At 43.0% G+C, this 26,828-nt stretch overlaps 1 protein-coding gene across 12 annotated transcripts in view; it reads left to right on the top strand.

The window, feature by feature from the left end:
* Window positions 1-26,828, top strand: part of TENM4 (teneurin transmembrane protein 4) — a 1,673,798-nt gene that overhangs the window by 1,420,865 nt on the left and 226,105 nt on the right. For all 12 annotated transcript variants that reach the window (XM_071817725.1, XM_071817645.1, XM_071817681.1 and 9 more), the window contains 3 exons: window positions 17,795-18,047; window positions 23,030-23,128; window positions 25,159-25,394. In XM_071817725.1, the coding sequence (XP_071673826.1) occupies window positions 17,795-18,047; window positions 23,030-23,128; window positions 25,159-25,394 (588 nt within the window). The remainder of the gene's footprint in view (window positions 1-17,794; window positions 18,048-23,029; window positions 23,129-25,158; window positions 25,395-26,828) is intronic.

Raw genomic sequence — 26,828 nt, 5'->3', positions numbered from 1 at the left:
ACAATGCCCATCGCACATGGCAATAAAAGCTTATTCGAGGTGCATCCTCATTCTCAGCGAATATATCTGTCTAAAAGATACTGATCCTAAATTCGTGCAGTATGTGTCCATCACGAATGGAACAAAAATGGACACCAGATCTTGAAGAATTCCTCTTAGTGCCATCCAAACCATTGCCTTTTGGTAGCCTGAAGCATTTGAGCTCAGTCACCCGATTTTAATTCCCACCACAGAACCCTGTTTGCCTTACTGGTCTGGGGTTTTTTTTGCTGCTTTTCTGATGTTAATCTCTGTACCATAGCAAAGCTTTTACCAAAACTTTTAGATCTCACACACACATATTTGGAGCTAGAGGCAGGATTTACCTGGAGAAATCAAGTTCTCATGTACTTAGTCAAAAATCTTTGTGCTCGGCTTTGTTTTTGTTACTTCAGAGTTCGCTGTTTTAATGTACAAATTGAGCACAGGTCCTTTCATCATTTTGTTACCTTTAATTATAGTAATAATCATCTTAATATGGAATCATGCTATCTGATGCTCTTAACTAATGAATGCTGTAAATTACTTGGAGAATCTAGGGTGAAAGTTGCTATGCAATAAAAAATACTGTTTTTCTGGCTCTTAGTCAGTTCCAGATAGATTATTTTACAAGCTTCATGTCCCAAACAGGGAGAATATCACTTTGCTCCTCCACTAGACACTGTGCAATTACACAGAAGTTTTGGGGGGTTGTAACTGGCAGCTTTACTACCGTGAATTTAAAGAAATGGAGAGTGTAAAATCCCTGCTGCCCTGAGTTCTAGGAGGTCAGGACACTTCTTGATGACCCATCGGAGTTGGGTCTGTGGGTCCTTTGCCTGTGAATCTTCCAGACTGACTGGGTAGGAAAGAGGTGGAGAGAAATTTCAGCATCTACTTCCAACCCCCCTGGTTTATACGGCTTATTAGAACTGGTTTTAAAGACAGTTTGGCTGATGAGGGGAGATAGGAATGGTCCAGAAGAAAAGTGATAGTTCAGATTAAGAACTGTAGAAGAGACGAAGGCAATCTTGTCCTGTCAATGATCCTTTCTTCAAGGCTCACCTTCCCCTGCCTCACTCTTGCTCTTCTTCTCTGTCTTCATTAGTAATTTTTCAACGTGATGGGCTTTTTTCTTGCTGCAATTGCGTGTTCGTCACTGACTCTATCCACAAACCTGCTCATTTGTTTTTCTCCAGTGAGGCACCAAATTAATCTCAATTCATCCCCAGCTTCTGAAACTTTCCTTTGGCGCCATATACTGCCCACACTGCACGAAACTGCCGCTGACATCAAGAGTTACTTTGCAGATCAAGGCGACCATTGATAATACAAGACTTTTGCTGAACATTAAGGGCAGGGTATCTCTGGGGGAATTCCTACACATTTCTTCCAAATGGTTACACCAACAGGGAGGCTATATTTGCAACAGCAAACACACATCTGTCCCTGGCATGGATTCATCACTGGAACTAAAGAATAAACAAAGTCCTGCGTGGTTTCCACTATTAAAGCTCCTCTCACGTATTCAGGTATTATTTTGCAGAAGGTGCGTTGTAAAATTCCAACCTTACGAAAGTCTTTTGGAGTTTTGCAGTTGTCAGTCGAGTAGGGGCTTCGTCCTTGATGCAGCAGGTGTCTTGTTCTTTGGCAGATGTGATGACCATCCAGAGATGAGTTAAATGATTCCTTCCCGTAATTTGGATATCAAATTGGTAAATAGGTGAAGTGCTTTAGGAACCGTGTCTTGGGGCAGTAATTTAGAGTTCTGTTTGCTGCAGAACAGTGTTTAGATTTCTTAAGGAGAAGCGTGATTTAAAAGAGCTCAGTGGCGGATTTACTCTATTATTTACCACATGGAGGAAATGTGCCAAGCCAAATGCTGCTTACCTTCTCTCCAGATGCCTGTGGCCGTTCATGAAATAAACTTTCAGGTGAGGGAATAGAGTGACTGTCAGCAAGTTTGCTGATGGCACCAAGCTGGGAGGAGTGGCTGACACGCCAGAGGCTGTGCTGCCATCAGAGACCTGGACAGGCTGGAGAGTTGGGTGGGGACAAATGGAATGAAATAGAACAAGGGCAAGTGTAGAGTCTTGGATCTGGGCAGGAACAACCCCAGGTTCCAGTGTAAGTTGGGAACGACCTGTTGGAGAGCAGTGTAGGGGAAAGGGACCTGGGGGTCCTGGGGCCAGCAGGGTGAGCATGAGCCAGCACTGGGCCCTTGTGGCCAGGAAGGCCAATGGTACCTGGGGTGGGTTAGAAGGGGGTGGTCAGTAGGTCAGAGAGGTTCTCCTGCCCCTCTGCTCTGCCCTGGGGAGACCACACCTGGAATATTGTGTCCAGTTGTGGCCTTACAGTTCCAGAAGGACAGGGAACTTCTGGAGAGAGTCCAGCGCAGGGCAACAAAGATGCTGAAGGGAGTGGAGCATCTCCCGTGTGAGGAAAGGCTGAGGGAACTGGGGCTCTGGAGCTGGAGAAGAGGAGACTGAGGGGTGACTCATTCATGTGTATCAATATGTAAAGGGTGAGTGTCAGGAGGATGGAGCCAGGCTCTTCTCGGTGACAACCAGTGATAGGACAAGGGGTAACGAGTTCAAACTGGAACACAAGAGGTTCCACTTAAATATGAGAAGAAACTTCTTCTCAGTGAGGGTGGCAGAGCCTGGCCCAGGCTGCCCAGGGAGGTTGTGGAGTCTCCTTCTCTGCAGACATTCAAACCCGCCTGGACACCTTCCTGTGGAACCTCAGCTGGGTGTTCCTGCTCCGGCGGGGGGATTGCCCTGGATGAGCTTTCCAGGTCCCTTCCAGTCCCTGACATTCGATGATTCTGTATTTCTTCCCTCCCTGACAACCATTTGCTCTGGAGTCTGTGTCCTGCACCTCCAGAGACAAACTTTCAGGCAAGGCCGTATCCATCGCAGTACAAACTTTCAGTATTCTTCTCTCCCAGATAACTCTTCACTCTGGACTCTGTATTTTAAAGCTCTCAAGGCAAGCTTTCAGGGGAGGCCTGTACCCATTCGCAAAAGCGAACTTTCAAGCATTCCCTCCTGATAACCATTTTCTCTGGAGTCCGTGTTTAAAGCTCCAGCAGCAAACTTTCAGGCAAGTCCTGATAACCGTTTACAGAGCAGACTTTCAGGAAACAAAATTCTCAGAAAGCAAAAAAAGAAATTTGAATGGAGTGGTATTGCAGGAAGGATGGCTCAAGCTGGTACTGGTGCAGAGGTCCCCACTGACCATAGAAAACCATAGACCTTTATATCTTTACAAACCATTCATACCATGATTGAGTCCAATAGCAATATTTTACTTGAGGTCTTCTTGCTTTCTCTGATTCCGCGTGGGCCTTTGTTTTGTTCAGCTGTAGACATTGTTTATTGTCTATAACCTTGCTGGTACTATTTTGTCTGAATAAATCCTTACTTCTCAGCGAAGTGCGAAACAGGCCCCGTTTTGCAGATGTCTGTAATGTCTCCGCGTTAGCCTTGGATCCTTTGTTCTCCCAGTCAGTTCCGTTTTTCCCAGCAAAACGCAAACTAGACCTTATCTTGCAAGTGTTCAGCGCAGTTTGTAGTTGCTTTTGGTAAACATGAGCAGAACTCTACAGCTTAAAATTTTAGCAAATCCAGCTTACCAAGTAACACGAAGCAAAGAGTATATTAAAAATCATGCAACCTTATGTCTCTAAATAATTCATTACGATTAGTGTGCATCTACTTAAGCTAAATGATTAATATTAAACTTAAATTGGGCTCATCCACTGACCTGTGGGTAGTAAAACCATTGCCATACAGCTCACTTATTTAGCAGGGAGAACTCTAAGTGGGCTTATCCAGGCTGTCGTATTTATAGAATAAAGTGGTTCGGCTGCTGGTTTGGCTGGGAGGGGGTCGAGTGCATCCACCACAAACCTTTAGGATAAAAGTAAGTAACCCGGAATTCTATGCGTAAATATAATACGTGAAATGTAAGCCTTATAGCTAAAAATATCCAGTAGTTATTCATTTAGATCATGTTATTAAGTAATGGTACTGAAAAAATGAATTTTTTGAAATAAGCTCCCTCACAGTAGGCTGGAGAACATGTTATGTGAGCATTCCTAAAATCCTCCAGCCAGTTATTCATCCCACTGTTTAATTTACAGCCTGTGGTTTATCATGGGTGCATTCCAGCCCGTGCATCATTCAGCCAGGGGAGCGAGGAGGCATTGGGACTATGAAAGGAACAAAAACCCAAACCAAGCCAAACCCCAAGCCTTTATCACACACAGTTCTTGAGTTACATATAATAAAATATATCTTTATGGTCATCTCTTTAATGAGAACAAAAAAATATGTGTCACCCTCATGGAGTTGTGCCAGTTGATGCCCAGGGCAGATGGTAAACCAGTTTTAACAGGATGGTCCCTAAAAAAGCAAGGTAGTATTTTAATACGACTCCATACTGAACTTGATTTGTTCTGTTTAAAAGGAGTTAGAAGGGGTGATGGGTGAGGAGTTAGAAGGGGTGATGTCTCCTACTCTGGAGACATTCAAACCCGCCTGGACACCTTCCTGTGGAACCTCATCTGGGTGTTCCTGCTCCATGGGGGGATTGCACTGGATGAGCTTTCCAGGTCCCTTCCAATCTCTGACATTCTGTGATTCTGTGGGTATACATTTTATAGCAAATGCTTCCAGTATGAAGCCAGTATAAATTGTTTTGTTCAGTGAATAATTACCAATGTTTGAAACAGAAGTTTCATACATAGTTGAAATGTATATTATGAGCATAGTTGAGGGTCATATAAAATCCCCTTTCTATACCGACCAGTGGTCCTAGTTCTTTGACAATGCACATGTGAAATTATTGTTTATGGTTTTGATCACACTGAAACCCTTGATAATACAGAGGTGTGCGCACGTCTTCATCAGCCGCTGATCTTCATTTCTAAATCATGCCATGTTCACATTTTGTTCAACAATATTATCAGAAAATTATTACTTTATTTTGACATTTTTCCTAGGAAGCTCTCCTAAACTGCTTCAGAGAATGTCAAGAGCACTTAGAACAAGTAATGAAAAGAACCTCAGAAAATTCATCTTTCATGATAATCTGATGGAGCTTTAGTCACACGTTTCATGCCCAAGTGTTATCTGAGCATTTTGTCACTCCTGAACTGGGAATCTTCAGCTAATATTGGACTTCAGTCAGTGCCAGGACTATATATTTATCAAAGTACATTATTAAACAAGCCAAGCACCTGGCTTGCGGGTCCTGCACTAATATCGTTAACTCAGGACTTGATTTTAGAATGGTCGTGGTGAGTTTTTCGAGGCTGCAGATGTCTCTGAATGGCAAAGTGCCATGGGCACAAATGGGAGATGGTGCCCAACTTCTGGTTGTGCATCTGAAAACCTCCCTCTTGGCATATTTAGAGCTATCAGTAATCCAGTAGCACTTTCACTCACGGTCTACAAAGTAAGACTTGCAGAAATAGATACACCCCTCTCAAAATATTTTCTGTCTTGTGCACTTGACAATAAGGGCTGTGTAGCCTGGTACAGTGATTTTCCTCAGTATTGGAGAAAACCACAGTAAGTGCTAGGATAATAAAGAATAATTCTGATAATACTTTTTTGTTGTTGTTGTTACAGAAAAGCTTGGACAATCTTTTTGTTCTACCAGAAACCATTTTTATTTATTAATTTTAAATTTACCTCTTTTCCAAGATGAAAGTTGGTGGGCAGCAAGCATCACATTTATGTAGGATGCCAGTAAAAGCAATGACTCCCTGGTAGAGAAACAAAAAAAGTTAAGAGTAAGAAGTAAAAGAAGATCAAAATCTTTTACCTCTCACATGGTTTTTCTGTCTGTATATCCTGTCTACATATGTACACATCTACATATGTACACATCCTTTCAACATATGTACACATCTGTCTAACAAGGCAGAGAGATATACAAAGGTGGTACATTCAGAATAATGGGATGAATTAACATCAGAACATGTATAGAAGTCTTTATGATTTATAAATCTTTATGATGTATTAATATTTAGGTGTATGTGTATTTATAGTTCTGTTGATATTTGTTACACGCCAGAGATTCATATCAGAAAACATAAAAGAGAAAAAAAAGGAGTGTGATAAATGAGACTAACCATAAATGAGACTCATCATGAATGTTTCCTCTCAGGAGTGTGTTGCCAGAGGGACTGTATTAATTAGCACCGAGATAATCAGGGGTGGAGGCGTTACGAGCAGACAGACAAACGTACACACCGGATAAACTGCATTGCCCTTCCGTCATGGTATTTTTATGAACAAAGTGCAGCGTTGCTGGGGGGTGTCTTGACAGATTCATAGTTTTGATTTTCTTTTAGTGGCCTCTTCAAGTGTTAATAAAAATATAAAAGTTTTATGTCTGTTTCAGAATTATTTGGAGTGCAGCCTTCTGCTGTCGTGCTTCCGAGAATGTCAAATAGAACCTGAAGGGAAAGGTCACAGAGCCCGGCTCTTACAAATCAGATTCCTGTGCCAAAGGGAATAAGGTTTTTCACCTGTGCAGAGAGATTTTACACTTAACTGCACCCATGGTTTCCACTAAAGGAAATCACTCAGCTTTTGTGTGCGCAGCGGATGGGGCGGGGGGTATAGGTATTAATCAACGTGACGGACGTCGTGTCATTCACAGCTGTCAGATAGAATTGTCGCCGGCTCATATTGGGCTTTGGAGGTATTTAACAGAAATGGCTTTGTTAAAACTTTAAAGGCAACAAAACAACAAAAAATTAAAGTGAGGATGAGGAGGGCGTAACTGTACTTGGTGGCACCTGGGTGGCAGCGTGTACAGACGTTGATCCAAAGTCATGAAGAAAAACGCACTTGCCAACAAAGACTTGAAATAGTTTGTTTCAGTTGTTGCCACTGAGAGAATTCCCCGTTTCTTTCTCGACAGTAAATAATTCACATCGTCAGTGCTTGTTGGCATTGTGCTACGCCACGTCATGTCACATTCCATAAGCATTTTGCTGTGAAATAAGGGGATTGTGCGTTTCCAGAGGCTCATTCATTCGCAAGCCTGGGACGCGTACGAATTAAAAAGGGACACAACCCTCTGATGTCGGTGCTGTAAAACTCCCTGGTGGCTCCAAGAATGACATGGCCCTTGGAGGTCGGAGTCCAGGCCCAAAGCTTGCAAGTTAATGATGAATACAGTACATCTTTAGAATGCTTTTGCAGCATATAAATCTTTCACCCTGACCACTAAGAGCGCATACCTGGTCCTGACACAGAGTTCAACTGCGTGACGCTTGTATCACTTCGTATTTGTGGACCGTCAATGCTAAAAAACTGTAAAAATTCTATAAAACAGGCTATTTCCTCAGTGGTTATAAATAGGCAACTTTGCTGATGGAGCCGGGGATGTGTCAGTCCTGTTTGTGCACAGCTCAGTCACAACAGCGCTGCGGTTTAGAGAAGATTTTTGAAGGGCGTAAGCAAAATAGAGGCTGTTCATTTTATTTTTAGGGAGAAGCAAGCAAAGGCTGGGTCTATATTTCAAAGCTTTTCCAATATAGGTTTATTAGAAACAAACAAAAAAAAAAGCTAACAATATTTGACAGAGCTGTGCTGGCAAAATCCTGAGTTTATTTGCTATTGCAGCAACCTTTTTGGGGATGTACGTTGGTTTAGGGAACTGCTTTAAACAAACAATTCAGAAGTTTGCCGGTGTAACAATACCACTAATCATGTCTGGTTTGGACAAGGCAAAACTATGTGGTTTTCTGTTTATATTTGTCTGCATGTGTTGCTGTGTGAAAGAACCACACAACAGGCACAGGAGGCAGCGTGTATAGGGAAACCAGTTCAAATACAACAGAGCTCCTCAGAGCCACAAGTCAATAAACTGCAGACATCAGAGAAAAGCGCCACATTTCTTTTAAGATGGATAACCTTAGGTGTAAAACCGGTTGTGTTTCTTACATGTGCAGTGGGGGAGCTGCAAATCCGAGAGTTATTTCCATTTCTCCAGGCCTTTTTATGCATGAGGGATGGCACCCGGCTGTGTGTGCGGAGCCTGGGCAGGTTGGACACCACGAAAAGGCGACTTGTGAGGAGTAATCAGCCAAGTGGCATAGACATCTCCTAAAACGCAGCCAACGGTGCATCCTGGCTGACTGCAAATGAGTTTTAGGGTTTGTATAGTATACATTGTCATATATAAAATACGGGAAGCTGAATACACCTTTTAACACTTAAAAAAAGCACGTTTTCGGAAATACTGGCTTCCTGTGTATCTTACGTATCGAAGTGGGAGCTGCAGGCTCCCGGTTCTTCAGAAGGGAGGTTGCAGTTTTAGCCACATGTGGTTAAAAACATTTGATGAGTGTGATTTGTAGCAAGTCAAACTCAGAGCACAGATGCACCGTCCTTAGCTCAAGCCAATGGATTTTCTTGCCCCACATTAGGGGGATAGGAAGGCCATACAGAGGGATCTGGACTGTCTGGATCCTTAAGCTGAGGCCAGTTGTGTGACGTTCAACAAGGCCAAGTGCTGGGTCCTGCATTTGGATCACACCAACCCCAGGCAGCGCTACAGGCAGAGTGGCTGGAAAGAGCCTGGAGGAAAAGGACCTGGGGTGTTGGTGACAGCAGCTGAACATGAGCCAGTGTGTGCCCAGGTGGCCAAGAGGCCACCAGCATCCTGGCTGGTACCAGCACTGGTGTGGCCAGCAGGCCCAGGGCAGTGACCGTCCCTGTGCTGGGACCTGGGGAGGCCAAACCGCTAATCCTGGGGGCAGTTTTGGGCCCCTCACACCAAGAAAGTCCTTGAGGTGCTGGAGCGAGTTGAGAGAAGGGAACAGAGCTCGGAAGGGGCTGGAGCACAAGTGTGATGGGAGTGGCTGAGGGACCTGGGGGGTTCAGCTGGAGAACAGGAGCTGAGGGGAGACCTTCTGATCTCTGAACTGCCTGAAAGGAGCTTGAAGCATGGAGGGTGTTGGTCTCTTCTCCCAGGGAACAAGGTCCAGGACAAGAGGTAACAACCTCAAGTTGCACCAGGGGAGGTTGAGCTTGGAACAATTTCTTCTTGGAAAGGGCTGTTGGGCATTGGAACAGGCTGCCCAGGACAGTGGTGGAGTCACCATCCCTGGAGGGGTTTAAAAGATGTGTAGATGAGGTTCTTGGAGACATGGTTTAGTGAGAGTGCTAGGTTAACAGTTGGACTCGATGATCTTGAGTGTCTTTTTCAACCAAAATGATTCTATGAATCTGTGATGGTATGAATAGGGTGCTGTCCCCCATGAAGATTTCGTTGGGGTGGGTTATCCCCCATCTCTTAGCTGGAAAGGAACTCACAGAAGCCATCAGTGCTGTCAGGATGCCACAGCAACGTGATCTGAGCATCCTCCTGAGAATAATTAGAGTTCTGATTAATAGGGTTCGAATTGTGGGCTTCCAAACATGAGAACCCTGACCTGAGGGCACAATGTGGGGGATGCCGCATCTCAGCAGACTCAGGGTCAGCTTCTGTGTTTGGGGCATTGCTGAGAGGGAAGGAGCTATAATGATGCGTTGTTTTATATAGAAATATATGCTAATTTGTTTGTTGATATGACTAGACGGGTCAGCAGTTCAACAACTTGGGCCTTCAATAGTTGCTATTGCCTCCAGTGTATAGTATCAGGGTAGTTAAAGGTTTTCAATAGAAAATCCAGGATCTCCAGGCGTGCAATATAATTTGCTTAGTTGGACAGTGTAGAGGCTGCTTTCCCATGTTTCCAGTAACAGTTTAAGAACTTAAATATAATTTAAAGTAACTCATTTACACCCTGCCAGATATTCTCTTTATTTTCCACTTTCCTCAGTGTTTAAGGCATTGATTCTTCACGAACTGCCAGAGTCTAAATAGTAATACTCCACCTTGATTTTATTACTCTATGATTTCCTTTTATGAAGTTAAATAATGAACACCATGGGTTAAAAGTCTGCATATCATCCTTTGACAGTGACCTGGACCTTTTGAAAAGCGTTACTTGTAGGGTGTTCAGTTCAATCAGATGCATACTGATGAAGAAAACAACCACCCAGAGCTCCCGTTGACTACGTACAAGCAAAGCTTGACAGCCCAGCATCAAACAAAAAATTGATTTCAAACCCAGAAGTCAATATTCTGCTTTTGCAAAGGCACTTTGGCACTTGAGAGGAAAGTTTGCATGTAGTGTACACATTTGATGAGAAAAATACAGAGGAGGTGGCTTGTTTGGACTTGATTTGGAGCAGTAAAGCCAATGAAGTGACAATCTGTGCAGCTAGAGAGGAGCTTCAACTAGTTGCACATGTGCACACACACCATCCAGGTGCGCCTGATTTTTGATGTAATTCATCTAAAGAAAAGATGTTGCTTAATTATGTTTCAGAATAAAGTCCTCATAGCTTATAGAGCCTAAACTTGTCAGTCCTCTGGTTTCTAGGTCCTCCGTTTCCTCTTGCTACTGGTAACATTCTGTTTGCAAGATAAAGGATAGTTGTGTTTTTTACACATTTTACACTGCTGGAGGTCCAGTTTAGATTTTGATTGTTACAGAGTCTTGTTTTCACTGGTCCTGATTGGCACGGTTACAAAAACACTCATACTCTTTACATCTGTATAGCCGTTTTCTTCCAAGAAATAGTCTCCGATCCTTGTGAGATTTTTTGAGACAAGACTGCACCAATTTGTAAAGCAGGTGCACACAGGAAGGTTTTGCTTAGACCTCAATCATCCATAGCGTTGCTTGTCTGTGCATATAGAATGATGAAGTACCAGTGAGATACAAGGCTGTAAAGAGTGGGATTCAAGGGGCCCAACTTTGAGAAGACTCTTTGAACCAAAATAGTTTCTAGAACTCTACGCACTGTGCTGATTTTAACTGCATGGGGAGGACAATGCTTTTCTCTATCGAGAGTCCTTGGTGGAACAGCAGCTCCCTATTGTGCTGTTACTTAAAATAAAATAGAGAAAAAACATCAAGGTAGCTTTCATATTGTTGTTCTGTGACTTAACAGGGATTATACATCAGTTCTCTGTTTTCTTTTATGACTCACTGTCATTTTGTGGCTTAGCATTTTGAAAACCAGCAGCACAAGCTGTTGCTACAGCGAAAGATGCATTTCACAGCATGGTACAAACACTTCTCTTGATGGCAGGAGAAACTAGTCTTAAGTCGAATTTGATGGATATGCTTCTTAAGGAGAGATGGAGTCACTCAAACTGTATCACTAATTCCAGTTTTTAAGTGATAGTGAAGGAGTCTTTGCAACTAAATAATGTGGATACTGAGGGACTTGTTTTGCTCCATCTCTATCACCATCCTGGGATGGCTTCTCAATTAGACTGACTGTCCCATGTAGACAGAGTTTCTTTTAGGACATTCCTTGAAGGAGGAAATCTCCTCTAGATTGCAGAATACCAATAACAGCTCTGAGGGGACATGCTTGGTACGACACAGGTCCCACCTTTGCATGTTGCTTCAGCTCAGTCCAGATGTTGCACATTCAGCTGGATCCTATGGAAACGGGAGAAAAGCTCGGTCTGGAGTTGATCATGGTTGTCACCAGAAACCACCAAAGTACCCTCTGAGCAGACAGCATCCCCCATCCTGATTTTTCACCTTTTTTTTTTTTTCCGTTTTCTGCCAGTTTGGGGTTTGAATATCCTGCTTGCTTTTTATTTTGCAGGTGCCATCGTTGGCTCACCCTGTGTCTGACAGGGAATCTGTTTCTGGCAAGCTATCTTACTTTCAACAGCTAACTCTCTGTACCTATGTCATGGTCCACTCGATGATGGACTCGTGGTGGTTCTTTTACCTTGATCTCAGAGCTCAAAATTAAGGCGACCAAAATACCAAAGGGTTATAAGTCAATCAAGCAGTGTTACTTTATTAATTTGCCCGTAAGGCGGCACGCGATAGAGAGAGTAGGAAAAAGAAAAGGGAAAAGAAAGGGGGGAAAAAGTAAAAGTAAAGATGAGAAATGAGGTTGTGTTTATCACCAGTCCAGTTCCAGAAGCGTCCCTCTGGTCTTCGGTCCCGTGGAGTCCTGCTGGTGCTCCATCGTGGTTCAGGATCCTCTGATGGGAAGATCTTCAATGGTGTCCATTCTGCTCTCATCTTTTATGCTTCTTCACCCCCCCTTGCTCCCATTGTTTCAGGCCAGTCTCTGCCTTGATTTCACAACCCAGGCTTATACTGTGCAGACTCAAAAGATTCACGCTTTCTTTTGCCAATGCTTACGTGGCATTCAGGAGTCTTTCTCTGGTCCATTGGGTGACCTCAGGACCCTTGACGAGCTCCTGGGCATGCTCCTTTTCATTGACCATTGTTTGGGGCAGCAAGTGAGGGACACGTGTGACTGAGACTGCAGGTGAGAACACATCTTCTGGACAGCAGCTATTGTCCCTGGGTTGAAGAGACCCTCGTAACAATAGTCTTCAGGAGGCTGGGGCTGGTTTGGCTGAAGCAGCAGGCAAAATCCACACAGCAGCCATTGTTAGCAGCAGCCCCCCATATCGGAGAAAGCATTGCGACACAATGCTTCTCCTTGGAACTCTTTCCAAATCATTGTCCATGCGTTCTTTCTGTCAGGGCTTCAGTTCTCTAAGTTCTTGATGGTGATGTTCAGGCAAATACTGCTCCATCTTTGGACCGACTCTCATGCCCCCTACAATGGTGCTGGGCAAAACCCAGTTCCTTCTTTCATCGTTTGCCTGCCCTGAGGTGGCACATCAGATTAATCCAGTTTCCATAACCACCCAAAGGGACAGGGAGCCTGGGACGGTGATTCCAGCTGGCTGATGCTGTCAGTGCTGTGAGTGTTCATCTCCAGCAGATTGAAACGTGGTCCTGGAGCTGAAGCAAAACTCTTTGCTGCTCTGTCAGTCAAATGCAGAAGTTCATTATTTTTAAAAAGGATTGTTTGCTCTTCACCGGGGAGGATTTCTCGGTGTGTGGGTACAAGCACGATTACCCAAAGTGACACTGCCAAGTTAGTCAGCACGGCTGCCATGGAGTTTGAAGTTCAAGGGGGGAATGAATGATTCATTCCACCTGGCGCTATATACAGTGAGTAAAGAGAAATATTCCCTGTACCTAATCCAGACACCAGCCAGGCATCGGGCTGTCTAAATATGAGCAGACATACAAATGACAAATGTGTGGAGGAACAGGAGAAACTGGGAACAAAAAAAGAGATGAGGATGTATTTTCCACTCCGAGGTTAGCACATTGGCCCTGAACACTGTCCCCAAAACTAATGAATCACAAAGTGTAATTGTTACACGGACTGATTTCAAAACAGCGCTACTCATTAAAGATTAAGGGAGAGAAAAGGAACACGGACTTCAGACCTTTTATTCAAATTTTGTCATATTGGCTCCTGATTGGTAATCTTTTTGCGGTTCACATTTATTCAATACTTCATTCACAGTATTCTGTCAAGGCTCTCCGGTATGTGCCAAGTACAAGCTTCATTAACTGAGTTATCTTTAAGCTCAGCTTTATCTGTGGTTACCAAGCCAGTGTTAGTCACTGACATTTTAAAGAACAAACAAAATCCAGCATAAAGGCAACTTGATTGGTATTGGTGTCTTTTGCAGTCACATTTCCAATATTTCATTACATTTGTATACTGACATATTTCATGTTTGACACACTTTGGAGATCCGTTAGAGAAAACAAGGCTTACAGGGGTGTTCATTAAGTTCTGAGCTATTTAGGTTGCCCCAGTGCCAGCGAAATGTTGAACTTTATCACTGGGACCCTGTTTCATCGGCACCTGGTGTCTGAGGCTGTAAGGACGCCTGTGCTATGGAGAGATCTTTCTTGCTGTCTCTTCAAAGCAAAAACCATCCCCGAGGCTGTGGTGTTTGACTCTGGAGGCTCTCGGAAGTTTGAGGGGGATCGTTTTACGAGGTGTTTTATTCCTCAGTGCTCTGTTAGTGTAGCTTGTCCTTCTGTAGAGCATATGTCAGGTTTTCAGTCCAACGAGTGGAGAGGGAATGATGAACTCCATGTCTTTGTGGAAGCCGAAGAGGAAAACTGCGAGGAGGAAAGGTGTGAAAATTACCTTTTTTCGAGTAGGCCAAGATAACAAAGTCACAGTTATTTTATAGTTGCTTAAGAAATGTCTTGGGGAACCCAGCTTCCTCACAAGGGGAGGAGAAGGAGCAGGTGCCGAATTCTTTTCTGTAGTGACCAATGACAGAACCCCAGGGAATGTCAGGAAGATGTGCCAGGGGAGGTTTAGGTTGGACATGAGCAAAAGGTTCTTCACCCAGAGGGTGCTGGACACTGGAACAGGCTCCCCAGGGAGGTGTCACGGCCCCAAGCCTGACAGTGTTCAAGAAGAGACTGGACAACGTCCTCAGACACACGGTGTGAACTGTGGGGTTGTCCTGTGCAGGGACAGGAGTTGGACTCCATGATCCTTGTGGGTCCCTTCCAGCTCAGGACATTCTGTGATTCTATGAGTACAGTTTGTGTCCTGCTCCTCTGTAACGTCTTCTAGATTCCTGTGGTGCTGTTGTCCCACTAAGGGCTTGCTGTAAGATGTAGAAACCTGTATCTCATTTCCCCTGTATCCCAACTATGCGGTTGGATGGGCAAAAATCCACTGCTACCTAAGCAGCTATAAATATAGAGCATTTATATATAATATAGAGCAGGATAATCAGAGCATCTTCGCACTGTGTGAGATTCACACACATACATGATGTAATGGAGGCACTGCAGCCAGCATTAAGGTTCTCTTTCCTATGGGTAAACATAACCACACACTTTCTATCACTCAAACATTGTGGAACAAGTTATAAAGAGCATGTTCAAGTAAGAGGACAATTGCAATTTTAGGAAATCAAGGAAGAATTCACTTTATGGCTTTCCCTCACCCTTTGCAAATCCCATAGGATCTCTGGAGACCTCAGAGGGCAAGAACCTCCGTAGTTTTGTCACATCAAGAAAATCCTGCACAGCTGCAGTAATTTTCAGTAGGAAGATTTCATAGCTTGTGCTTTCATCTGCACCTTTTTTCTAATGTTCCTCAACTTGAGAAGAAGGAAAAAAATAAGACAGTAAGGCAAGGGTAATAGTTGCTAATCCTAGTCAAGGTATATTAAATTCAGTAATGCTCAGACATGACAGAAGTGTTCAGAATTTGTATATGAATTAAATTAAAAATATTCTGTGAGGAAAAGCTACCTAAATGTCAGAAAAAAAGAAATACAAGCCATAAAATCCTGTGAAAAATCACATAGAGCAGAGGAAGATAGATGTGCTGTCTTTACTTCGCAAAGAAATCACAGAGGGTATGCAAATAGAGAATGAAAATGACACATTTTTACTTGATTTGAAAGCATTATCCATAATAGCATCTGCAATGTGTCTGCAATAATAGAGTGTAAATTGGAATTTACATAACAGATCTTTGGAAACAGGCTCTGACTCACAGTCTGAAAATGGTGTAGGGAAAGTCACCCCATAGCAGGAGAACTTCACGAAACACCTTTTGTATATTCCAGGATTCACCCATTTGCCCCCTTTCCTCTTTGTGCAGAGGATTCATCTCAGGCATCAGTTGTAACGAAAACTTGAATAACTGATCTTGGAAACGTTTGGTACGTTGCTCCTGATTGGACAAGTCATTGTCTCCAGAATTAATTAAGTGCTGGTGAACGGTGATAAATTGACAGCCCTAAAAACTGGAAATCCTCTATTTAGGTTCTTCTCCTTCAGCCTGGAATTAATAAACTGTTCCAATCTTCAAACGTGTTCCTGAGACCGTGGGTTTTGGTGGGTTCTGTGCCATCTCCCGTCTTCCTTCTGCCTCCAGCAAAGGGGCCCCAGCCAAGCAATGGTGGCCGCTGGATGTAGAGTGGGAAAAGGAGTCACTCATTTAACTTTCCCAGCAGTGGGGTTCTTCCATTCTTGTTTTTATTACCTCCACAGTCACGGCTGCAGTTAAACAACAGTCCCCAATAACATCCAGTTCAGCGTTGGCTGGGTGTATTGATTCACGTGGGATCAGACCTCTTTAATTCTGAGTTTCCTCCTCCGTACAGTCCATGGTTGTTGCTCTGTCCTTCCCTTCAGTTTTCTGGCTGACATACAGAATTAGCCAGGACTAGCTTGTGTTAGGTCAGAGTCCATTAGTAATTTGGGATGAGCTTTGCTAAGTCAGACTTCTGAATACTCAGAGGAGAATCTACCTGTCCAAATGCACATGACCAGTATAGATCTCTTTTTCAAGCTGGTTGTTCTCTCTTGTACTGATATAGAGAGAACAGCATTTTAAGTTGTTCTCTGACTCTTCTCAGAGTCCAGGGTAAGATGGATTGGGACCCTAAAAGCATTTTATTCCCCGCATGAAATATAAACCCGCTAGTCCCATGTCTAACTGAGCAAAGCCAGAGATAAATACACGTTCAAACAGCATAATGGCACCTTCATAATTAACACCTTCTATTTTTTTGCTAGACCACCTCAACCACCCTCAGGTTGTGATATAATCACCCATAGTTAATGGTGAGGTATTGTAAATCAATACAGCGTGAGGAGGGAAGGGGTGGGTTGGATATCACACATCTTTATATTTTATTTTATGTGTCTAAATATCCAAGAGGCTCCAGAGATGTTGTAAATGCTTCCTCTGTTCCTCTCCTGAATCCAAGTCCCAACCCAAATTTCAGAAGTGCCAATAAATGTCATGGGCATTTTGAAACCATTCAGTGTAATTTAGGATTATGCACAGTTCTTTCAGTTCTGAGCTCTCTGAGAGCAGATGAGTGTTCGTTTTTCATGATACAGAAGTCTGGTAAGTATTAGATTGATAGGATATAATTAATGACTTCTGAGCATAATATCAGAGAGGAATGGTTCCTGTATCACATATGCAGTATTATGAACTGTCCGTCTCCCTCCAGTTCCATCAAGTATTTTAGTTTCCCTTTCTTTCTGGAAAACAGGTGAAAAAAATCTCTGATGGTTACTTAAAAAAAGAAAAATACAAATATAATCAGCTCTATGTTGGTCTTTCCTAAGTGTTTGATTTGCTCAATCAACCTGCTTCAGATTCTTGGCTAACAAATACTTTGAGTTTTACTCCAAGTAGCCATCACTGATCTTTGCATCTTTCTTCACTGTGTGTTGTTTCATTTTCCTGACACCTCAGTTTTTATACCACATGCATTTTTTACTGAGTTTGAGTACATCTCTAACACTGCAAACTACTGGATTTTGTTAAATCGTATAACCCTGACGCAGTTTTATGGCTTTCCCTAAACTCCGTTTATGATTAAATGTATTCTCAGTCTTCTTGTTGACTTAACTGTTGCAAGTTCTCAAGCAGAACAGGCAGAACAAACTTCACGGGGACCTGTAAATCCATCATAAAATTGCTCTAAAGTGTTATCTATCCAGGCCGGTTGCATTTTTCATGCTTTATCACAAATCAGCGTCACAGATAGATTGCGGTTTGCAACCTGCAGTTGTTCATCGGAGTTAACTTGCCTGTCAGGCCGGCCTTTTTGTGGTGCTTTAAGCTTTCATAACTTTGGTGCATGAAACCAAACTATTTTTCTAGCTGGCTGTATGTGTCATTAGAGCCTTTGGAGCAAGGCTATGATGCCCTTTTGAGGTTGATTTAGGGTATGTGGCACGCCAGCCTTCGTACTTTTTTAGAAGCACCTGCACATGAGTGAGTGCAGTAAGGAATAACTCAAATCCCGATCCTTAAAAAACATTTGACTTATGTTTCAGATCATCCTCCGAACCTTCAAAATCATTCGAGACTTCGAACTCCGCCGCCTCCGATATCGCACGCTCACACCCCGAGCCAGCACCACGCGGCCTCCGTCAATTCCCTAAACAGAGGGAACTTCACACCGCGCAGCAACCCCAGCCCGGCCCCTACGGACCATTCTCTGTCTGGAGATCAACCCGCCGGCACCCAAGAGCCAGCCCATGCTCAGGACAACTGGTTACTCAACAGTAACATCCCGCTGGAGACTCGGTAGGTCATTTTCTCAGTGTTTTGAGTTGGATTTATTGTTCTTTGTGTCTTTTTATTTGGACGAGGAGAAGAGGAAAACGCTCTTCTTTCATAAACTAAAAATATTGTCTTTAAGCTGCCCATAAGGTTATTTTTCTCATTTGAAATTGGAATCGGGATCATAGATTAAAATGTTCATAGTTTTCATTCTTTTTTTTGCCTTTAATGTCTTTTCTTCCTATGTGGTAGGATAAATCAATATCCTATTTAAGAAACAGAAATCAGTCAATATATTGATAAGATTTAGCCTTCTAGCTGTGCCTCATCAAGCAGATACTTTCGTGGTACATCATTCGGTAAAAGCTGATCTTGTTTATCTAATAAGGAGAGGTCAGCTCTTAACATTTCACTATCCTACAACATCGCTCCCGCAAGCATGGAACAGTGCATAGCAGGGCATCGGTCAATTAATAATGATTTCATTTAACATTTATATTCTTTTCCACCTATGCAACACATTGTGGGTGTGACAAGCGGTCACTGAGTTTTTCCGGTTCATGGCTTTGTTTAGGTTCTGTGTAGGTTCTGGACAAGGGGTTTGTCAGACTCCCTCAGCCTCAGTCCTCCCATCTGATGGTTCACTTATCTATTTCTTGCTGTCCCACTTGAAAGTCAGTTTTTGCATTCTCCAGAGGCTTTGCTGCTGAGAAACTGGAGGTGCTGAATTCATTAGCCCCCATATCTGGTGTCTTCCAGGCCTTACACTCACTTAGCTGCCTTTTTCCCCTCATTTCTCTTACCTTCTCAAACCAACAAGAAAGATTTTAGACAACAAAAATTACACACAAACTGAAGGCTCAGCCAGGGACCAAATTAATGTCTGTGGGCGTCTCACAGAGATCAGCAGGAGCTGCATCCGTGTCCTGGGACAAAATGTACCTGATTTTGCCAGATTCTGCTAAGAAAACAGTTGTTAAAAATGAACATGTCTGCTGCCGATGATTTGAGAATGAGCTATGTCTGCTGGCCCTCTGAAACATCCAAACCAGATCTGAATCTAACATTTTCTGGCATTTAAGGATAATTAATTTCGCTGCGACTGCTTGATTAAAAAGACCCAACTAAGAAGCTGGATCCAAAAGATTAAGACAAAATTTTGAGCAAGTACTGCAAGTGTGATTTGGCAACAGTTTCAGTACTTAGATTGTGTTAAATTCTTGAGCATATATACCCAAGAAGTGACTTCCATGTGTTATTTCTTTTGAAAAAAAATAAATAATACTTAGGCCCTGCTCCTTCAGCCCTTTTGTGAATAATCCTGTATAGTTCTGGAGGAAGCCCTGTGCCTTTTGCTAAACCAGGGTGTGAGCTGTTTGGTGAAGAGATAAGATACTGTTTTACTAGTGCCAAGACACCCTCACATCTGACTGAAGTCTCTCAGAACCCACCACCGTCCAACTGAGAAGGAACATCCTTGCTGCTGGATCAGTGGAGGAATATCAGAGATAAAAGGTCTTTGCTGAAAGATCCTGTCCACATTTGTCCCATTTTGTTGACAATCAGAGATGGAGATGGAGACACAACCCTACCACGTCTTAACAAAGGCAGGAGTTCATGGAAAGAGTTATCTGGCTAGTCCTGTAAATGAGTACCTCCTGAAGACTGTCCTCATTTCTTCTCCACAAAATTATTGTGGATTAAAATTGTTCAAGATCTGAAAGTTCTTTCTGCAACTTGGTTTGGTCACATTATTGCTGTTAACTAAACTGGATCTTGGAGGTTTTCCTGCATGAAGAGATCCTTCTGCATTGTGCGATGATTTTACTTGCATTAGGAATCAGTCACACGTGTAATTGATCTCAATTTAACCATTTTATTAATTATGTAGAAAACAAATCATTTCAAGACTGATCTTGTGGCTTTTGACACACTGGTTGGAATGGTGTCGATTTGCCCAACGTCCCTTCAGACAACGAACATGTTGGAAAATAAATTGCAACTTTATGCCAAACAGCAAATGAACACATTTACAGAGCACAACTTCTGCTCCACTAAACATTAAGAAAATAAACTGTTATGATAGCATCATAATGCAAAGAGTCTGTGCTGCATAGATGATCAGTAAAAGTGACAAATCTCCTCTCTACCAGTTTGCTCTTCCCTTTCCTTTGCTGGAAGTTCTGTAGACACAAAGGACCGAGATTCAGAGCTGTTCAGCAAACTTGGATGCCCAGTTCCACCTCTTCCATCAAGTCGACCTTTCCCACTGCAAAGATCTTTAGAACCAAAAAAAAGACCTCCACCTAAGAGAATAAAATGTCCAATATGTAAAATAAAAAATAAATCCCTGTCGAGAGACATTAATCCAAGAATTAAGGCCTTTGAAGTGTAGCAATAGGAGATTATAGTAATCTCATGTCAAAAAATGAATTGTAATTCCGTTGAATATCCATTTTTTTAAAAAATCTCGTATTAGTCAACAGAGAGAGACAACATGAAGAAGAATCTGTAACTTTTAAACAGGGATTGTCACAGGCTGTGAAACGTGCCCACAGTTACCGATTTAAGCACCCCAGGGTTTGAAGAGGTTTGGTTTTGGCTGCTTTGGACTCCAGGGAACGTTCAGAACTGGGAATTGAGGATGGTTTGTCACTGCCTGGATGTTTCTGTACTGTAATGCAAAAGGCAAACAGAGATGTATAGCACAAATATACAGTTGACACGATAAGTGTATCCTATATCTGAGAACTTTATATGTGGCAAGAAGAAAAGCCCCTCCTCTTCTCTCCCTCCTTTTCATTAGTTTCCCCTTACTCCCTTTTCTCTGTTTCTCCTTTTTCCTCTCTCTATTCTTGTTTGCTCCCTTTATATTGTTGCTTTAAAAGCAATATATTATCAAAGTTGTGATGAGAAGATCTTTGCTCAGCAACCACTCCTGACAGGTAAGTCAGTTCCCCCCCATAGTTATACCACACTCTTCCTTCTGTGGCCTCTTTTCTGTTCCTTTACATTCTGCCTTGTGGGAGCAAATAAAAGCCAACTAGATGGACGTTTCATTGACAAACCAATGGCTTTCAGGAGACTTCCATTGCCAGGAAATTCCATGTGGTAATCACAGAAGGTCTGTCTGTCACCACAACTCGCCATGAGAAGGGAGAGCGGTTTGTGACCAGACAACTGTTCACAGGTGATCTCCAGGGAAGCAGGTTCTGCCCAAACTTCAGGACACAAGGACATTCACACATTAATCACCTTGGTGACCCAGCAACCTCTCCGTTACAAATACACACATGGGGATGTTTTATAACCCTCCCTCTTCTGTTTTATTGACAATCCGCAACTGAAATTCATGGAATCAGCGTGATGTGGATTTTAACTACCCATGAGCTTTTATCGATGCCTTGCCCCTTACCCATTAAATGCTCCGTGCATGCACGTACCTTACTTCTTTTTGCTTTGAACCCAACGCCCAACCTTTCCTGCATTCCCAGGGGATGCGAGGAAGCCGCCAACACTTGGGGCTGGATTGATGTCCCAAGTGCTGTGGCACACAGCTCATGCATGTCGACCCGCTTTACACCAAAGCTACGAACAGGAGTCACTTTACTTGCGTTCAGATCGAGTAGATCTGTTCTGTCAAAGCAGCCCACAGGCCTCCAAAAGCAACGAGTTGAGCTGAACAAGTGCTGGCATGAACAGCAGGAAGAGAAGGAAGCAGAAATGAGAAATTAAGGTTGAGGACAGTTTAGAAGAGACAGTATCAAGGTTTGTATAATGTGACAGGGCTGGTTTATTTTCATACAGCACGTTACCTGAATCCAGTTTCTTCGACAGAGGAGTTCTCTGTTGAGTTCACACTATGTCACTTCTATCCTCTAAGTGCTTAATCCCACATAGGTGTTAAAGTCTCACAATGCTGTTATGTTCCTTTTGCTAGTTTTAGCCAAGAATTTATTCACATTTACACCTATATTCAGTTTTAATGCTGAAAACAGACATGGGCAAAATCAGGACTGTTTATTTTGTTTTAAAAAAGATGGGAAGCATGTTATTTTGCCAAGTCTTGAGAAGCAAACCTGAAGGTGAGAAGGACACAATGTGTTTCCAGCTGTGTATCTGACTTAATTCTTTATGTTTTTGCTATCGTCCTCAAAAAGTACAAAAGTTTAGGATGTACAGGTCAAAATGTGACTCATCAAAGTACATACTGGGGAGACCAGATATTGCAAAATGCCGCTATTGTGTATGAAGTCAAAATAAGGCTTTTCGTGTTCAGGCCCTAAGTATCTCACCTATGGCCTCTAACATCCAGATTACAGGCAATACTCTGGTATTGGAATTTGGGTTCCAGCATAACCTTTTTCCAGCTGTTTATCGCTTTTATTTGGAATACTTCTATTGAGCAAAACTTGCATTTTCGAGCTTCTAAATAGCAAGTTATTGCTCCACAAAGGAAAACAAAGTTAATCAAATTGGTAATTAAAAAGTTGTCAAGTGCAAAACTGAAATGTCAGCAAAGGAGTGACAGATTTTCACTGGAAATCCATGAGGACGTGAAATGGAACTGTGCTACCAAGGTCTTGGCCACAGTGGGCAGTAAATACTGTGCTTTGCAGAGTGAAAATAATGCCGGTGCAGGAGTGTAATGAGGTTACAGCTGTGCTGAATTGAAATCCAGTCTTTTGAGTAGATTTCTAGCAGTTCAGAAGGTTTCATGTGTCGGTGACAATAAATAATGTCAAATGAACAAAGACACCAACTTTTTTTATACATGCACATGGGCGTGTGTGCTTATATGTGTATATGCATATATATAGTGTATATATAGAGAAGTGAACATTCTTAAAATCTATATATGTTTATGTGTAGCATCTTATACATATAAATATATGGTCCATCATTCTAATTCCATGCACAACTGCACTATAACCATTGTGCTTTATAAGAATCACACCATATATGCATGACTCACTGGCTTCATTCATGTTTCCATATGTATGTAGAAACATAGCAAAGCAGACATTCCTAGAGACATTGCAGGACAACCTCATTGAGATGGACATTCTCACCTCCTCCCGACATGACGGTGCTTACAATGATGGGTATGTGACACTTACGTGGTCTCTCTGTTTACTGTACAGTCCTTATGATCCTTGCATGAAAGCATTTGGTCGTGTCAATGATGTTGAAGGGCAACATCATTGCTGACCTCTTTAAAAAAATGAGGTTCTGCAGCTTGGAGCATTGTGTCTCGTACATATTAATGGCAGAGTCATTAATATGCTGGTGAACCACAGCATGCCTTTTCCTTTCTTTCCCTTGTTGTTTGGAAAGTAATTTCATTAGGAAGAAGTACCTACAGCAATGTTTAGTCCCATATAAACTAAGATTAGTTTATTTTTCATAAAAATCTTACACCGTTATTGTGCTGGCAGCCTAATACCTTATTGTTAAACTGATATTTTTCCACATGCCTTATCTCACAATTGCCTGCTGCTGGTCTTTGTAAGCCAAGTCTTTGATTTTGACTTAGCCACCCATTCTGGCATCTTTACCTAATTTTTGATCGCTTAACTTTGGAGTTATAAGCAGATTTTAACTTGACACTCAGTGCCAAAAGTATTGCCCTTGTGTTGGCAGTTTCTACTTTGGTAACCATCACTAACCGAAGATCTAATTGGTGCGCTTGAACACTGCAGGTACCTCTTTGCCCCCAACAGATACATCCGTGTCTAAATAAATACTTTCCAAAACACAGGATAGTATCTGACTCTTTGCATAAATGAATGTTTTGATATAGAACATTAGTAGAGATAATGAATCTTTCTCTGGTGCTCAGCAGTCACACTCTGAGTACCAATAAAACCATGGCTCTAATACTACAAACACCTATTTTGTAGAATTATTAGTCTGTACTGCATGAATCAGTGGCTTTTCTGCATGGTGATGTTTCTGCATGTGACATTTTCTCCTGTGACTGCATAAATCACTTCAAGGGGAAAACAGAGTCACGTCTTCACCTGGTATAATCCACCGGCTTGACTGACTCCCATGGACCCGTGCTGATGGCATTGACGCTGGCTGCAAACCTGTCCCCATAAACCATGGCAGGAGGTGCAAACTGCACCGGGGCTGCTTCTCAGTCCTCACAAGCTCCGTTTTTGTTTGATATCAGCATGGCGATAGACGGGTAGGGTCCGTTTCCCAAGTCTCATTCCCGGAATGTGAATGCCTTGCCCTTCATATGTCTCACCAAAATGAGGTTTCTCATGTAGGATTCCCGTGGGGAGAACTCCCATCGGGACATTTCATTTCAGGAGCTCATGGACTGCAGCGGGTTCTTTTTTGTGCTGACTTTCATGAGTCTCACGCAAGGTCCTTGCAGGCTGCGTTTGTATTACCGGTGCCTCCCAATGTGTCACTGTGCAGGAAACGCTGTTGCCTTTGACAGTAATTCACACTTTTTAAAGGCAGGCACCAAACTGTGCTGCTCTGGACTGCTTTCTGGAAGCAGGTGCCTCTCCCCAGTAGCGATACACAGGGCTTAAATTCTGGACTTTGGTGCTTTTAGCCGTGCCATCGTCTGGCACTTAAACTTGCTGGGCGGGGACAGCGTGAATATTCCCCTCTGTGACAATTTGGGTGCTATGGAATGGCTTAAGCTCTCTTTCCCCATCTCCACTCACCGATGCCATGCCAAAAAAAAGCTCTCATGCAGTGATCAATGAATTCAGAAGCGCCATCCCCTCTTTAATCCGATTAATTCCCCTTCAGTCTCCGTAGGGCATTTCTCTGGGAGCGTGAGCAGGTCCCCGGCGCTGCCCGTGCCACCAGTTTGTCACAGCTCTGCCTGGGGTGGTCGTGTCCCTCCAACGCCAGCTCTCCCACAGAGGGGACTCCTGCCCTTGCCGAGTTCTCTGTGGCATTGTTGGCCCTGTGATTCGTTTCGTTTTGTTTTCCCTTTACTCTGTGTGACTTGCCTTTGATTTTTACTCTTCTCTCCCGTGCATGCCGTCCGTGTCCGTAGCCAGCGTTGCGTGGAGCTGCTTCACTTGTCCCAGCAGCCGTCGCCGTCCTCCCTCGGCTTCTATCGCTGTGAGGAGTCACTTGCTCTTGGTCTTTCTCCCCTCAGGCACTTCTTGTTCAAACCTGGAGGCACTTCTCCCCTTTTTTGTACAACGTCGCCGGGATATCCTTTGACGTCCAGCACTGTGTACTCACCTCCCCCTCGGCCCCTTCCCAGAAGTACCTTCTCTAGGCCTGCCTTTAACCTGAAGAAACCCTATAAATACTGTAACTGGAAATGCGCTGCTCTGAGCGCCATTGTCATCTCAGTCACGCTGGTGATCCTGCTGGCGTATTTCATAGGTAAGCTTATTTCTGATTTTTTAATTTTTTTTTTGTTTGTTTGTTTTCTGCTTTTCTTTCATTTCTCTAAGACTCACCCATAATGCAAATGTTTGCGAGCCAGAGGGTAAGGATTGTGGAACAAAGTAATGCAAAATAAGACCTTTGTTAACTTAGTGGGATAATAGTGGTAGCCTAACACGTCGTAGGGCCAGAAGAGCTTAGTAGAACATGAGTTACACTTTGTGCTCCCTTCAATGGTGTGGGCTGTTTACTTTCTGCAGAGGAAAATATGCCTGGAGTGAGACAAACCCACCAGGTTTTCTCAAAGCAGCCCATTAAAACAGGCAGTGAGGCCCACATTCCAGCCAGAATCGCATCCAGGTCCATGGGGATCCTCCACCATTGACTTTGACGGGAGTGATGTCAGAACCAAGATGCCAACACACAAAAATGTGATTCTATTCTGTCTTTTGGTGGCACATCCGAGCCATTTAACCAATGATATTGAAGTTCACAAGGTGATCTGGAGGATGCTGAAGGACAGAGTTTAAATTGTGCTGCTTTGTTGAGTAAAGGAGTTGAGGAAATCTGCTACTAGGGTGGAGCAGCAGTGGATTTACTTGCACTGTGTATGGTCTGAATTTATTTAGTTTATTAGAGTTGTCATTGTTCATTGCAAAAAAGCCTTCTCAGTGTTCACTGCAAAAGTAATTGAAATGGTAGAAGTGAAAATGGTGGTTTTCAGCCTGTAAAGTTGGGGTGTTACCATTACTTCAGTTAGATTTGATACTTGTGTTATAAATGTCTTACAAAGATCCATTCCTAGACATCTATTTCAAACTGCCAGGGGTGCAAGCTCTAGTTGTCAGACACTTACAGATGTGATCATAGGTAAAAAAGCCCATTTCTCATGGCACAAATGAGTCTTTTTTGATTTCGCCGTGACTTCCTGTACACTAATGACCTATAAAAGCTTGTGGTTAGAATTACAAATCTTAGCCCGGATCGAAAGATTTTTGCTTTCATTTCACATGAGTATAATTAGCACTGCCACAAAGGATTGCTTTTACCGTGTTCCTTTTATGTGCACCTCTTTAATGGCTGATACTTTTCCACTTCTGCCTTGCATCATACTCTGGTCACTTTTATGCCTCCTGCAAGACGAGCAGGAGTGATTAATTAACCACCATTAAACGGGCAGCAGTTTGATGAAATACACCGTCAGTTTTCATCATTTGCACCGTACATTTGGACTCGCCTTTCTCGTTTGTCTGGTATTCTCCTTCTGCCCTGACCGTGGTTCCTTTGGACATTATCTCAGTGTGTCAGAGGAGCACCGTTATAACTCAGAATAGCGGTGCCTGTTCATTCTGACGGAGGAGGCGTGCGCCGTTTGATAGACTGAGAAGAGTTGGGTTTGCCCTCGCTATTCTCCAGCTCAAAAACCTTTTT

This window comes from Patagioenas fasciata, chromosome 1 (assembly GCF_037038585.1).
Source record: "Patagioenas fasciata isolate bPatFas1 chromosome 1, bPatFas1.hap1, whole genome shotgun sequence".
Classification (NCBI taxonomy): Eukaryota; Metazoa; Chordata; class Aves; order Columbiformes; family Columbidae; genus Patagioenas; species Patagioenas fasciata.
This window is presented reverse-complemented; position numbering and strand designations above follow the sequence as displayed.